This window comes from Anastrepha obliqua, chromosome 2, assembly GCF_027943255.1.
Source record: "Anastrepha obliqua isolate idAnaObli1 chromosome 2, idAnaObli1_1.0, whole genome shotgun sequence".
Lineage (NCBI taxonomy): Eukaryota > Metazoa > Arthropoda > Insecta > Diptera > Tephritidae > Anastrepha > Anastrepha obliqua.
Window position 1 is genome coordinate 60,838,003 of NC_072893.1, and position 13,840 is coordinate 60,851,842.

General features: G+C 34.3%; 2 protein-coding genes across 3 annotated transcripts; both read left to right on the forward strand.

Moving 5' to 3' along the window:
• The first annotated feature begins 1,464 nt into the window (after positions 1 to 1,464).
• LOC129237300 (26S proteasome regulatory subunit 6B) lies at positions 1,465 to 3,016 on the forward strand. The gene is made up of 4 exons (XM_054871961.1): positions 1,465 to 1,591; positions 1,643 to 1,726; positions 1,783 to 2,230; positions 2,288 to 3,016. The coding sequence occupies exons 1-4, from the start codon at positions 1,568 to 1,570 to the stop codon at positions 2,959 to 2,961; spliced, it is 1,230 nt and encodes a 409-aa protein (XP_054727936.1). The 5' UTR covers positions 1,465 to 1,567; the 3' UTR covers positions 2,962 to 3,016.
• A 2,305-nt stretch (positions 3,017 to 5,321) lies between these two features.
• Positions 5,322 to 13,189, forward strand: LOC129237301 (adhesion G protein-coupled receptor A3). 2 transcript variants are annotated; one of them, XM_054871963.1, is made up of 5 exons: positions 5,322 to 5,769; positions 5,835 to 6,053; positions 6,113 to 6,326; positions 7,405 to 8,584; positions 8,642 to 13,189. In XM_054871963.1, exons 1-5 carry the CDS (start codon positions 5,555 to 5,557, stop codon positions 11,911 to 11,913), a joined length of 5,100 nt encoding a protein of 1,699 aa, XP_054727938.1. In that variant the 5' UTR covers positions 5,322 to 5,554; the 3' UTR covers positions 11,914 to 13,189. The 2 variants fall into 2 exon arrangements, with proteins under 2 accessions (XP_054727938.1, XP_054727937.1); XM_054871962.1 differs by having other exon boundaries at positions 7,405 to 13,189.
• The last annotated feature ends 651 nt before the right edge of the window (positions 13,190 to 13,840 follow it).

Consider the following 13,840-nt stretch of genomic DNA (forward strand, 5'->3'; position numbering starts at 1 on the left):
AAATATTGCAGCTACACATATTTTTCATTACATATATACTAATTGTAACCTTCTATCGATAAAATTCTATATTAAGCAGTTTGTTATATTTTCACAAAAGAATTTCAAAATTCTTTACTAAACCCGTTAATTCACTTTTATAATGTGAGTTGAGTTAGTTTTATAATATGAATTAGATAATAATTGCAAGACTCAGGAATCTGATTCCTCTTCCAATTTTAGTCGGAACTTTCGACATCGATAAGTCTCAAAATTATTTCACATCTCTGCACTCAATTGCACGAACCGAACTCTTTCCTTTATTTTAATTCAAAACAAGATTGATGAATGCGGGTTGTTTATTTTCTGTGCTGACCGCAATTCTTTTATAAATACGTCCCCTTTGTATTCTCTACATCGTGAGTTCACTGTATGATATTTAATACTGTAATTGGAGTCATTTATTGCTGAATCCTTTTTAATATATCATATGAAGTTCTACGGGCAAACATGTGTAAATTGGTTAAATTGTACAACGTCAACCGAAAACGTCCGAATCTCTTCAAATTTGATAAAGAAGCGGGAACATTTTTCATTTAAAAAGTTAATTTGAAATACGTAAATAAAATGCATAGCCAGTGGAGCTGGTAAGCAATTGTTCAACGCTGCAGATTAGATCTATACATATAGAAGGTATCGCCTGCTTGGAAGAAATACTTTTTAAATAATTACAATATTAACAATTTGTTTAACAACCATAGGTTGAATTTCAGTAGATTTAAGAATAGTGAATTCGTATCCGGACTTTAAAATTATATCCTGTATCAAAATTTGGAGAAAATTTGAGTAACAAATTTTATTTCGCAGTTTTTCTCAATTGATAGTAGAAAAACAAAATGTCGACGAAACTTGAGAGTTTAAAGTTGAGCCTGATATTCTGCACCGTTCCTATTATTTATTTAAAATGTGTTCAATATTATGCTTTGAACTTACAGGTATTTTGTTTTTCGAACGAAATAAGATGGCCACGGTGACTAGTGAAGGGCTAATGTACCTTATACTTATATACTGGTACTTATTTTACTTGTTCAATATACGTTTCTGAAATTTTGAAGCTAACAGAAGGTAATGAAATTACCTGATCGTGATTATTTAGTGAATGGCTTGGTAATTGTGATATTTAAAATAAACAAACTGAAGTACCACGTGTTAAATTGTAAAAGCACGAATTATAAATAAAATTCCATAAGCATTTTTTTTTTTTTTGGGATTATTACCCGATGACGCCGATGCAAGGATGTGTATGTCTGTTTGACAGTTTCTATTGCTTTTACTTAATCTTTCTCTTCACAAACAAATCAATTTTCTTCCTCTTGTTTATTTATTTGAAGAGATGTCGTCACAGGGAATTCGGAATTCAGTCTTGCATTCTATCAATGTTGCTGACAACATCCGCATGCATTCTAATTCTGTCAATGTGGCATCATCAATAAGTGCTACTTGAATTGGCAATGCCCTAAAAATTTTACACAGTCATTTGCATTATAATTTCTTTTAGTGAAGCGAAAATTTGTGGTGTTGAATAAAAATGGATGTACTTGTTCCGGAAAAGGTATATACAAATGATTCAAAAGAAATACGTTAATTATATTTAAGTTTTTAGGAGGATGTTCTTGAATTCAAGTTAAAAGATGCTCATAGTTCTCTGGATGAACTGGACGTAGACGATTTGTATGTGCGATATAAGGTAAGGAGATACGTACATATTTTCAAACTGCTATTTTTTAGCATATTTTGTTGTAGAAACTGCAAAAAACGCTCGAATTTCTTGAAGTACAAGAAGAGTATATTAAGGATGAACAGCGCAATCTAAAGAAAGAATATCTTCATGCTCAAGAGGAAGTTAAACGCATTCAATCAGTCCCATTGGTCATTGGCCAGTTTTTAGAAGCTGTGGACCAAAACACGGGAATCGTGGGGTCAACAACTGGTTCCAACTATTATGTTCGCATCTTATCTACTATTGATCGTGAATTATTAAAGCCATCGGCATCTGTGGCACTGCATAAGCATAGCAATGCCTTAGTAGATGTGCTGCCTCCAGAAGCTGACAGCTCAATATCGATGCTTCAACCGGATGAGAAACCCGATGTGAGTTATGCTGATATTGGAGGTATGGATATGCAGAAACAGGAAATTCGTGAAGCTGTTGAATTACCGTTAACTCACTTCGAATTATACAAGCAAATTGGTAAGAAGATTGTAAATTTTTAAGAAATATATTAGTGTATATCTGTACTTTATATAGGTATTGATCCACCTCGTGGAGTGCTGATGTATGGACCACCCGGTTGTGGAAAAACTATGCTTGCTAAGGCAGTAGCTCATCACACAACTGCATCTTTCATTCGTGTTGTTGGTTCCGAATTCGTTCAAAAGTACCTCGGCGAAGGGCCTCGTATGGTACGCGATGTTTTCCGTTTAGCAAAGGAAAATGCCCCTGCTATTATATTTATTGATGAAATTGATGCAATCGCAACAAAACGTTTTGATGCTCAGACCGGTGCTGACAGAGAAGTACAGCGTATTCTTTTGGAGCTTCTAAATCAAATGGACGGTTTCGATCAAACGACAAATGTTAAGGTTATTATGGCAACAAATCGTGCCGACACACTCGATCCCGCACTTTTACGTCCTGGACGCCTTGACAGAAAAATTGAGTTCCCTCTTCCAGATAGAAGACAAAAAAGATTAATATTTTCGACAATTACATCTAAAATGAATTTGAGCGAAGATGTGGACTTGGAAGATTATGTAGCACGACCAGATAAAATTTCTGGTGCGGACATCAATGCTATTTGCCAAGAGGCAGGTATGCATGCCGTCAGAGAGAATCGATACATAGTTTTAGGAAAGGACTTTGAGAAAGGTTATAAAAATAATATTAAAAAAGATGAACAAGAACATGAGTTTTATAAATAAAATAACCGTTATTTGTATTTATAGAATTTAGATAAAATATTGTCCGAAAACTTAATTTGTAACTCTGTTACTTATGCCTTGGTATAAGGAATGATGTACATATTTGAAATGTGTTGAGTAAACGGAGTGATTTATAAAATATGGTAAGACATCTTTCATCTATCAATATTTTGATTCTGTTGAGGCAGGACTAGCAGTAGTCACCTTTATGAATTAGTTTAATGATGGTTTTAACATTAGCATCCCCCATTAATGTGGTAGCCCACCTATTTTTCATTGTATAGGGGTTTTCAGTAAGAGCGCTTCAACTTTTGAACTTTTTTGAATAAAACACAAACGGTTTGACTTTTTTAACTAATTTTTTTTTATTATCGAGTTTGAACATATACATTTAAGTATGAAATTCGATTTCTTTTGCATGACCACCGCGTGCACGTTTTACAAAGTCCAATCGTTGAACCCAATTTTCGACCACTCTTTTGCATAAATCGGCCGAAATTCCAGCAATTTCGCGTTCAATATTGGCTCTGAACTCACAAATCGCCGCCGGCTTGTTACTGTAGACCAATGACTTCACATAACCCCAAAACGGGACGGCTTGTTAAATGGACCGTAAAATGGCCGCAATGCTCTTAAAGTAGCAGCAACAGAACGATTATTTTCATAAAAAATTTGCACGATTTGCAATCGTTGCTCAAGTGTGTAGCGTTCCATGATGAAATGTATACTAATGAAGTTTACAAATGACAAGCGAAAAATAAAAAATATTGCGTCGTTCGCCCTCCCTATCGGAAAAAAGTTGAAGCGCACCTATTAAAAAACCCTATATAATAATTAGTTGGTCCTTACTGGTTACTGGAAAGTGCATAAGATTCCTGCCCAGGTGCACGTTGTTGTAAAAACAAAACAAGAAAGGTCATGGTGTGACAACGTTTTCCTATTTTTTGACGTTAACATACATTTGTATACAGATTCTTAAATTTTTTCTCGATAAGTTGTACATGTACACATAGTTTAAAGGGTAAAGGGTAGTCAGAGGCCCGAAAATATAATGATTTTCAATATGTTTTTTTTTGCTAGTTAATTGCTTTATTTCACAAAAATAAAAACATATCATTAATCATGCGAAATCATGTTTCGACTTGACTTTAGCACAATTTCAAAAAAAAAAAAAAATAAATTGTAAAAGTTATTACTGTTTGTCCAGAAGTCCCTTGCGGTGATCATCACAAGTCCTTGGAGATTCACCTAAAATCAATCGCACAAGAGAAATTAGTTTTATTAATAGATAATCTTGTGCCTGATGGAAGTTTTTTTCAAAATTAACAATATGGCGGCCTCAGGAAATATTTTTCAGATCTTCGAGAAAAAAACCGACAATTAATTGTTTAATTCGGCCGCCGTAGCCGAATGGCTTGGTGCGTAACTACCATTCGTAATTCAAAGAGAGAACGTAGGTTCGAATCTCGGTGAAACACCTAAATTAAGAAAAACATTTTTCTAATAGCGGTCGCCCCTCGGCAGCCAATGGCAAACCTCCGAGTGTATTTCTGTCATGAAAAAGCTCTTCATAAAAATATCTGCCGTTCGGAGTAGGCTTGAAACTGTAGGTCCCTCCATTTGTGGAACAACATCAAGACGCACACCACAAATAGGAGGAAGAGCTCGGTCAAACACCCAAAAAAGGGTGTACGTGCCAAATATATATATATGTATACATATAATTGTTTAAAATAAATTGAAGTTTTTGAAAAAAAAAATCCTTCGATCAGGCAATATAATAATCGTTACGTTCATAACATCATCATATCCTGATACAATACTATACACCGGGTATAAAATGGGAGGCAGAAATATGTATCGAAAACTCCCATAGTTCATCAGCTGTTCTACATTCAATCAGTGTTGGAAACTTCAAGAGTCTTTTCAATTTTGAACAATATTTAGATAATTTTATTTGCAATTTTTGCGCTAATTTTGATTGGCCTTTCCTGCATAAAAGTAAATATAAAAATTTAGCTTCATCGCAATACAACCCAGATGTTTTGAACTAATTTGTACAGGCCCTTGATACATTTTTCGTTCAATGGAATAACCTTATCTATGTGCATGCAAACACACCACAGTTTATAAACATATTTGCGTGTTTGATAAAAATATAATTATATCAAACATTTTCTTTCTTTCCCTAATTCCAACGATATAGGTATATCCTAAATACCCTTAAACCTATTTTTTCTATTTACAGATTATTTTTAACGCCTGGCAACATTCTGAAGAAAAAGTACTAAAGCGCTAAGAAAATACAAGACTGTTTTGTTGATGTTTAACATTATAATCGCTTTAAAGTGCATTTTTAAGATAAAAATATTATTTTTATTTATAAACTATCAACTAAATGAAGTGTTGAAAGTATAAGTAATTTTCGTAAAGACAAATCTATGTTCTGAAATCGCATAAAATGCAATGTATACAAAGTAGTTAATTCAAAACTACACGTAAAAGATGTATTTGTTCACAGCAAAGGCGTGAATATTGTACAAAGTTTGCGGTAATGGTGTATAAAAAGTAATTGCTTCCGCATCAAATAAAAATGTTTGTGAGAGGAATTTTTATTTGGGTTATATTATGGCCAATGCAAAATTTCTTGGCAAACATAGCTTCTACTTGCCCCGAAATATGTCAGTGCAAAACTGCCACGGAGAATAGTTCAAACATTCGTGTTAAATGTGGTGGTATTAAAGAAGTGCCTACTTCGAATTGGAAAGAAATACAGTTTGGTGAGATTGCAACAAGCATTGTATCACTGTAAGGGAATCAATTTAATATAATTACATGGATATTAATAAAAACCAATGCTTTATATATTGCAGTGATTTAAGCAACAATGCTTTTATAAGCATTCAGAGTGAAGACTTTCATAACTTAACTCAGCTGAAGCGGTTAGATTTTTCGTCCAATTTGTTGCGAAAAATTGATAAGGATACATTCGCAGGTGCATTGCCCAATATCGAGCGTTTGAAATTGAGCAACAATGCTATTCGGCATATATATTCCGGTTCTTTTGAATTTATGCAAAATTTGAAGCATCTGTGAGTACTTTAAATATTTACATTCATATTGTTTTGTTGTTTACATGTTTCCTTTGCAGGGACATTTCCAATAATCCCCTGGTGTGCAATTGCGATTTAGTTTGGCTATTAGCATGGGCTAATGATCATCTAATTAAGTTACAGCCATCGCCAAAGTGCGAGTCACCAGTTTATTTCAAAGGTACATTCTTGAAAAAACTTAAAGTTGGCGTGGATTTACACTGCGAATCTCCTTTGCAAACACTTTTGGAGCTGGTCCCTTTTAAAAATCAGGTAAATCCTAAATAAATAATTTTAAATATCAAGTTATTAAAAATGCTAAGTCTATTTTAAGATCGAGCGTATCAAATATTCATGTACGCGTTGAACCGACAGCCGGCTCTTCATACCCAGAATAATTTTGTTTTAAACGACCGTTTTTTTTAAGCAGTATTTCAGCCGTTCAACAATAATCAGTGTTTGCTTGGCCGATCTAATTGAGCAGCCACATCTTACATTGGCGTCCTTCTTTCATGAGCCTTCCCATTCTGAATTCAGTGACGTACTGTATGACTAATATCGTAATAGAAAAAAATGTTTAAGTCGCGAATTGTACGTTCTTCAATGCGACGATTTCGACCGCAATAATTTGGGGAAAAACATGTTTATATTCGTGTACTTCTTCGCAAAGATTTTATACCTTTAATCATATGTATGCAATAACATAAAGGATTCGAGATAGTTATTTACACAACATATATACCAAAATGTTCAGAATGATAAGAGAAGTCGATTTAGATACGCTTAGTAAATCGAGCAAAAATTAATATATTTCAAAGAAACTCGTTACAAGGTAGGTTGGTATTAAAAATGGGCGGTTGCTTTTGTTGTAGCAACATAAACATTCCCCATGCATGTAGGGGGAATGCTGCTGGTGAGACAGACCTTAGCCGGATATTTTTTCTGGGACGTTCCGGTAACGTAGAACCGACTGTCGTGGGCGTCATACCTCTGTTATAAATGGCGCACAATTTGGTACAAATGAAAGAAAAGATATAAATGCAAGTAAAATTTTTAAAAATTGGCGGTGCCGCACCTAATTTTAAGTAAATGCGTATTTCTCGATAGCGATTTAATAAAATTTGCCCAAACTTGGTATTGAATTTCCTTTCACCTCTCTGATTTACAAGCTGTAGCTCTCATCGTCTCTGAGGTTGTTTGATTCTGAAAATTAGCAGCCAATTCAAGTTTTACTGAAATATGCGCGGGCATATAAAGTTCAGTCCGGACCAAATGTCGCCCTTCTTACTTGTTTAATTTAACAGTCACTACCAAAAATATCCATACTCAAATATTTTCACTTCTCTTTCAGATCATTTTTGAAGGAGACGAACTTGTATTGAAATGCCGTGCTCCTCGTGTTGCTATTGGAGTACCCCGAGAATCGGAAGATATACCATCAACGCGGGCCCATATTTTTTGGGGTTGGTCTGAAAAAATTCGCCGTTCCAATTCTACTGAAGATATAATTTTCAATGATCCGGAGAAAGTATTTTCTGACATCGATGTCTCAACAAGGCATCTATCCGATTCAGGAATACTTAATTCTATTCTTAAAATTGGAAAAATAACTAAAAACCATTCTGGAATGTGGGACTGTACCCTGAATTCACAGCAGGCGAACTTATCTAAAGCAATTGCTGTGGTGGTAATAGCAAAAGACACTCAATACTGCCAAGCGACTGCAATTCACACAAATAAAGGGACTTATTATTGGCCACAAGCGATACGGGGTGAAAAAGTGAGTTTAGTCTGTGCTGATAATGAAGATGAGAAACTTTTAGCAACATATTATTGCAATCAAAACGGAGAATGGGATAACTTAGAAACGAGCTCTTGTCCGTTTGTTAGTGAAACTACCAGAATTCTTGAACAGTTTTCCAAAATGAATTTCACTTTAACAAAAAGTAATGCTTTTGAAATCGCTGAACGGCTTCACAATTTCACACGGACTCAAATATATCTGAATAATATTAGGGATCCGATAGATTTGGAGTTTATTGCTCGTACCTTAAGGAAATATGATGAATACATAACAACCCAACAGGATATTTCATACCTATTACTGAGTATAGTATCACAACTTTTATTGCTACCTAAAAGCTTGTTTGAGGCTGCACAAGCTCATTTTGAAACTTGCCTAAATATGCTGAATATAATTGAAACAGCTTCGTCTCAAATTCAATCACTACCACCCCCTTCTCAAGAAATCGCCATAGAGCCGTGGTCGATTCCCAGGAATATATTCGTTGATTTTTTCAATATTCACGTGGACTCATTTACCGGTATATCATGTATCTGGTTAAACAGTGTTAATAACATGGGACGGCGTAATTTCGAATGCAGTACTTCGAACGATACATTTCCAATGTTTGAAAGATATATAGATGCTGCCATACAAGTTCCCGTTAACTCTTTGTTTGATAAATCTGAAAAATCAATTAGGTTAATGGTAGCCGTCTTTCGAAACGGAAATCTCTTCAGTCACCATGGTAAAAATAATAGTTTGCCTGAAGTAAAAAATCTTATTCAGACTTCTGTCGTAATAGGTGCCAAAATAGCAAAAGAATCGGTTGAACCACATCCGTTAGTAGACATAAGTGATAAAATTTTTATAATGCTAAGAGTTCACCCTTATCATAATGAAATAAGTTCACCAATACCTGCATGGTGGGATAGTGAGGAAAATGAATGGAACACTCGGGAATGTCGGAAATTGTATTTGCACCGTGGCCTGTTGTTGTTTACATGCAGTCGATTGGGTTACTATGGTCTTCTACAACGGAGGGAATACCTTAACGACTATACAATTGAAGGTTCAGGAGCAACATTTAAATTTGCTCCTGTAAGTATTTACGTTGGGAGTATTGTAGTATTCTTCTGTTCGTGGATTAACATTGCCACGTTCATAATATTTCGTAAAGCAATACGGATGAATCGTCAACAAAGGCATTCACTTGTGAATATATGGCTCTCCGTTTCGTCATTGTCGGCAGTGTTTGTTGTTGGTATTTATCAAACTGAATATCCTCATATTTGCAGAATAGTTGGAATTCTATTGCATTACTTTTCCTTATCTGTATTGTTATGGTTGTGTGTATGTCTAAGTAATTTGTACAAAGGTTTGTCCAAAAATTATAGAGTAACCGCTGAGTCTGACGTATCCAAAGAGAAGAAATTAAGAAAACCAATACTTAGCATATATTTAGTTGGCTGGGGTATTGGAATGATAATTTGCGGTATATCGAGTGCGGTGAACATCCATGAATATGCCACATATTCATTTTGTTTTCTACACAATTCATCGTCATTTAACGCATTATTGGTGCCAGCAATAATACTTCTTATTTTTCTCGGAATACTTATGCTGTGTGTCTATTGTCACATGAACCAGAGGGCAATAAATGTGTTGGCCAATAAACAGTTTGCAGATAATACAATGACTACTGAAAATATTGATTTAGATTGGCTCGAATTGAAGCAGACCACAGGGCAACGAGTCAATCATAATTCCACTGGTATCGAACAATATAGAAGTCTCACACTTAGCAATCCGGTCAGCAGTATAGTGGATGACTTCGAAAGGTCAAATATAACGCATTTGCGCGCTCATTTGCTTTTTTTAATACTATTTATTATTTCGTGGACATCAGCGGCAATATTTGTTTATCAAGCAGCTGAAAATTTAACAACCCAACGAATGTACAGTGTGATTTTCGCAACATCTTGCATATTGTTGGGACTCTTTTTAATACTTTTCTACACTTTGTCTAGAAATGACACAAGAAGTGCGTGGGGCCGAAGGTTTTGCTTTACAAATGCAATGTGCAGAAACTATCAGCATAATTATTATGATACAAATGTGCCTTCAACCATGCCTGCAAACAAAACTTCTGCAGTTTATGATGTAAGCATGTCAGGATCGCGGTCCAATAGTCAATGTTCGAGGCATCGTAGTAGCAGCGTTCGGAGCATGAAGAGTAATTCACATAAAAACGAACAAGTTTTACAAAATATTGACTGTCCTTTACTCGGCACAGTCTCATCAAATGTTAATCAAACATCCATCATCAACAATCACCATTTGACGGCAAATAGTCTTACTTCTGTTCCCATAACGTGCGAAATACCTAGTGCTGATATTTTTTACAACCCAAATCAAATAATCGTAGCACGAAAATTTTTTAAAAAGCAAAAACGTTTAGCCAAGCGTAATAATTTTGAACTGCAACGTCAAGTGGAGCGCATTGACTACTTGGACAATGTTAGTGACATCTCATCTTTAACTGGAAGTGAAAATGCGCACATCTACTCCAAACGACACAATGCCATTACCCTGTTAAGAGGAGGTAGCAAAGTGAATAATACAAATATCTACTACAAATCAAATACAAATTCGCATATGGGATCAAAATCACCGCATTACACACCTATGGAACATTTTCGAGAAGGCATTCCTATGTCTAGATTAAATTCGGATTTTTCTGTTCAGAATCGTTCTACTGCACCCGATTTTGTTGCAAACATTTACACTAATATACCTGAGACAATGGAGCCAAAGCACGAAATCATTAAGGTTCGGAGTGCAAACCGCTCTTGTAAATCAAGTTGCGTAGAGACACTTAGTGAACACGAAGAAGAAATTGAAAGTGAACAAGACTTTTCGAGTGAACAACAAATTCCATTATATCAAAATGCATTAGTTGTATCAGCAGCAATTTCGCCAATTTGTAATGAACAGTCAAATTCATTTCAGCAATCAGCATTATTGCCTAAGGCTTCTAACTTAGTAGAGATGCAACCGCAATTAATGGAGAATGGGGATGTTGAGGCTATGAATAGTGTGGGTTTACCAAGTCTTGGAAATGATGAAAAAGGCAAGCGCACATCGGAAAATACACTCGATCTAAAAATGGATGAAATCTATATTTCGCAGGCACTTCATATTACAAACCATGTAGACGTCGATGAATACTCTACAGCAGGTTTTTTAATTCGACACAACCCAAAACATTCAAAATCACTCAACAACCTCCATGATTCCGCTGAGCCCTCAAATCGATTTTTAAAAAATGATCTATCAAATCATTCATCAATTCTTAATTTAGAAAACAGTAGAGTTGGTTCCTGGAATGGCAGTTCGCTTAGTGTACCTTTTACAATTAGTGACAACCAAAGAGCTCCCAAATGCCTTAAACTGAAACAAATAGAGTTTTCCGAAAAATTTGAATCTGCTAGTGAAAGCAATGTCTTTAAAATGCCACACAAAAACGCCGCACATTCGATTAGTCCGACCAACGAAAGTGATTTAAATTATCAGAATTCTGAAATAAGCATACGAAGCCACGGGTTATATGAACCACAACCGGACAATGACCTAAACATTACCTTAACCGAAGAGTTTCCTTATCAATCATCGAACACCAGCGACATCGAAGATCCCTTAAATGACTTTGATGATGAAATTCCGAAAACGGAATATTCATTGGAACAACGAATGAGTGAGAATGATCCATCTATTGATGAACTTTATGAAGCTATAAAGCATAATAACACTCCTGTTATTAAACCAACTTTGGAATTAAGCAATAACACAGAAAAACATTTCCATGTTCCATTACCAATGTCATCAACATCATTTATGGCAACAGCATCGGCGACAACAAATATGACGCCATCATCTCAACCGAAGCCAAAATTTTCGTCATCTTTAAGTTTGTTGTCGAAATCCTTTTTAGAAACTTCCAATGATACAGTCGAGGATGACAGTAGTCAAAGTAGTATTATTTCATATATTGACCAAAAAAATAAGAAGAGCTAGGACTGAAAACACTATTGTTAATAAGTATAAAATATTTATGTACTTCACTTGCCGCTGATATTAGAGAGATTGCTTTCGATGAGAAGTTAAGCTGCTTACATTCATAGTTGTGTATTTATGAACTATAGGAGATGTTAGACCAATATATACACACATACTCTTCCTTTACAGCAATGTATTCCTACGCAAATTTTGGTTATATTGCAAAGATTTAACATTTTGTACAAACAAGTACAACAACAAACTGAAATATTGGCAAGCTTTGGCGCCTCATTTGATTAGGAAAGTTCTGTGATTTAAATTTTTTTAAAGGTATGGGCGCTTGTCAAATCTAATTAACTGAACTTATTTTACCATGTAATTTAAGTTGAATACACATTAAATTATAATATTTAAAAATAAATAATACGTTCCTCGTGATGTTCTTGAAATCGGAGAACTGAGAGTGTAGAAGATAAAATGAAGAACAAGCACGATTTTTAGAGGGTTAAGTTTCACATAATACTACTTGACTGCATGTATACATAAATAAATATAAATAGATAAAAACAATTTCCACATGTCTACATTTACATGCAAGTATTTTTACATATTTGGGTATTCAATTAGGATTAAGGTCATGTATAAGGAGCGTATTGACATGTTGCAAATAACTAAAAAGTTCGTCTCTTTTAACAAGTCAAAATTAGCAAATATCTCAAAGCCTCTCGCACCTTATTCATAATTATAAAAATAAATTTTTCTTATTAATTTATATAATGAATTTTTGTTGCTGAAACCTGTCTCATAACATGTGTAAATACATGCATATATTATTATAATTCATTTGGACTTTGAGATACCTATTGCATTAAGAAGGAACTACTTTTATTTTATAAATAGTTTTACATTCATAAAATTAAAATTAAGTTCGATGCTTGAATTAATAAGTGTAATTGTTGGAAAGTAAAATATTGCATTATCTGTAAGTAAGGATTAGGTAAATGTGGTTGGTTTTGTGGTACAGAATAAAGACTTGCTCAGTACTTGAATGGGATTGCAAGCAGCCAACGCTCTTTAGGCTATATCCACATTTTGGATATACTTATTTTCAATTACATGCATACATATGTACAAAGCTTCTTAGTAGCATATAGTGTCAAAATCTTTTACTCTTTAATTGACTTTTCTTGTTTGTAAAATATTTGTATAATAAATCAGATAACTTCGGTATACCCAAACAAAAAAAATATTGCTTTGTTTCATCTGTTTTTAGCAGGGATCGAAAATAACTTATAATCCAAAAAGTCAGTCGGAAAAAATTTGTCTATTTAAGATTTGTATATAGCAATAAGATATTTGTTAGCCACGGAATATTAATCCTATATGATTTACTTTTTTTTCAAAAAACTCAACAATTCACTTATTTTTTTACGGATATTTTTTTAATCAAAAATTTTACTTATTTTTTTTCGACCAAAAATAAAATTTAAAATTTATTTTTTATAATTAAATTTTTTTTTTTTTAAATCTTAAATAATTTTGAATGATCGAAGCGTGAAGTTGCGTAAGTTAGCTGACATAGTAAAGAATCAAACGAACGTGTTGACTTTATATTGTATGAGCATTTGACTACGAGAAAGCTCTGTTCAAAGTGGGTGCTGCTTTTGCTCACTTTCAAGACAACACGCCGTGTCACAAGTCAATGAAAACAATGCCAAAACTACATGAATTGAACTTCGAATCGCTCCCACATCTGCTGTATTCGCCAGATTTGGCTCCCAGCGACTAATGGCTGTTCGCAGACCTAAAAGAAGTTCGCCAAAAAGGTTGTCCCTGAAACTGATTCCTATTTTGAGGCAAAAGATAAATCGTTGCAATGATTGCGTTATTCTTAATAGAAATTACGTTGCTGAATAAAGCTAATTTTGAACAAAAAAGAAACAGT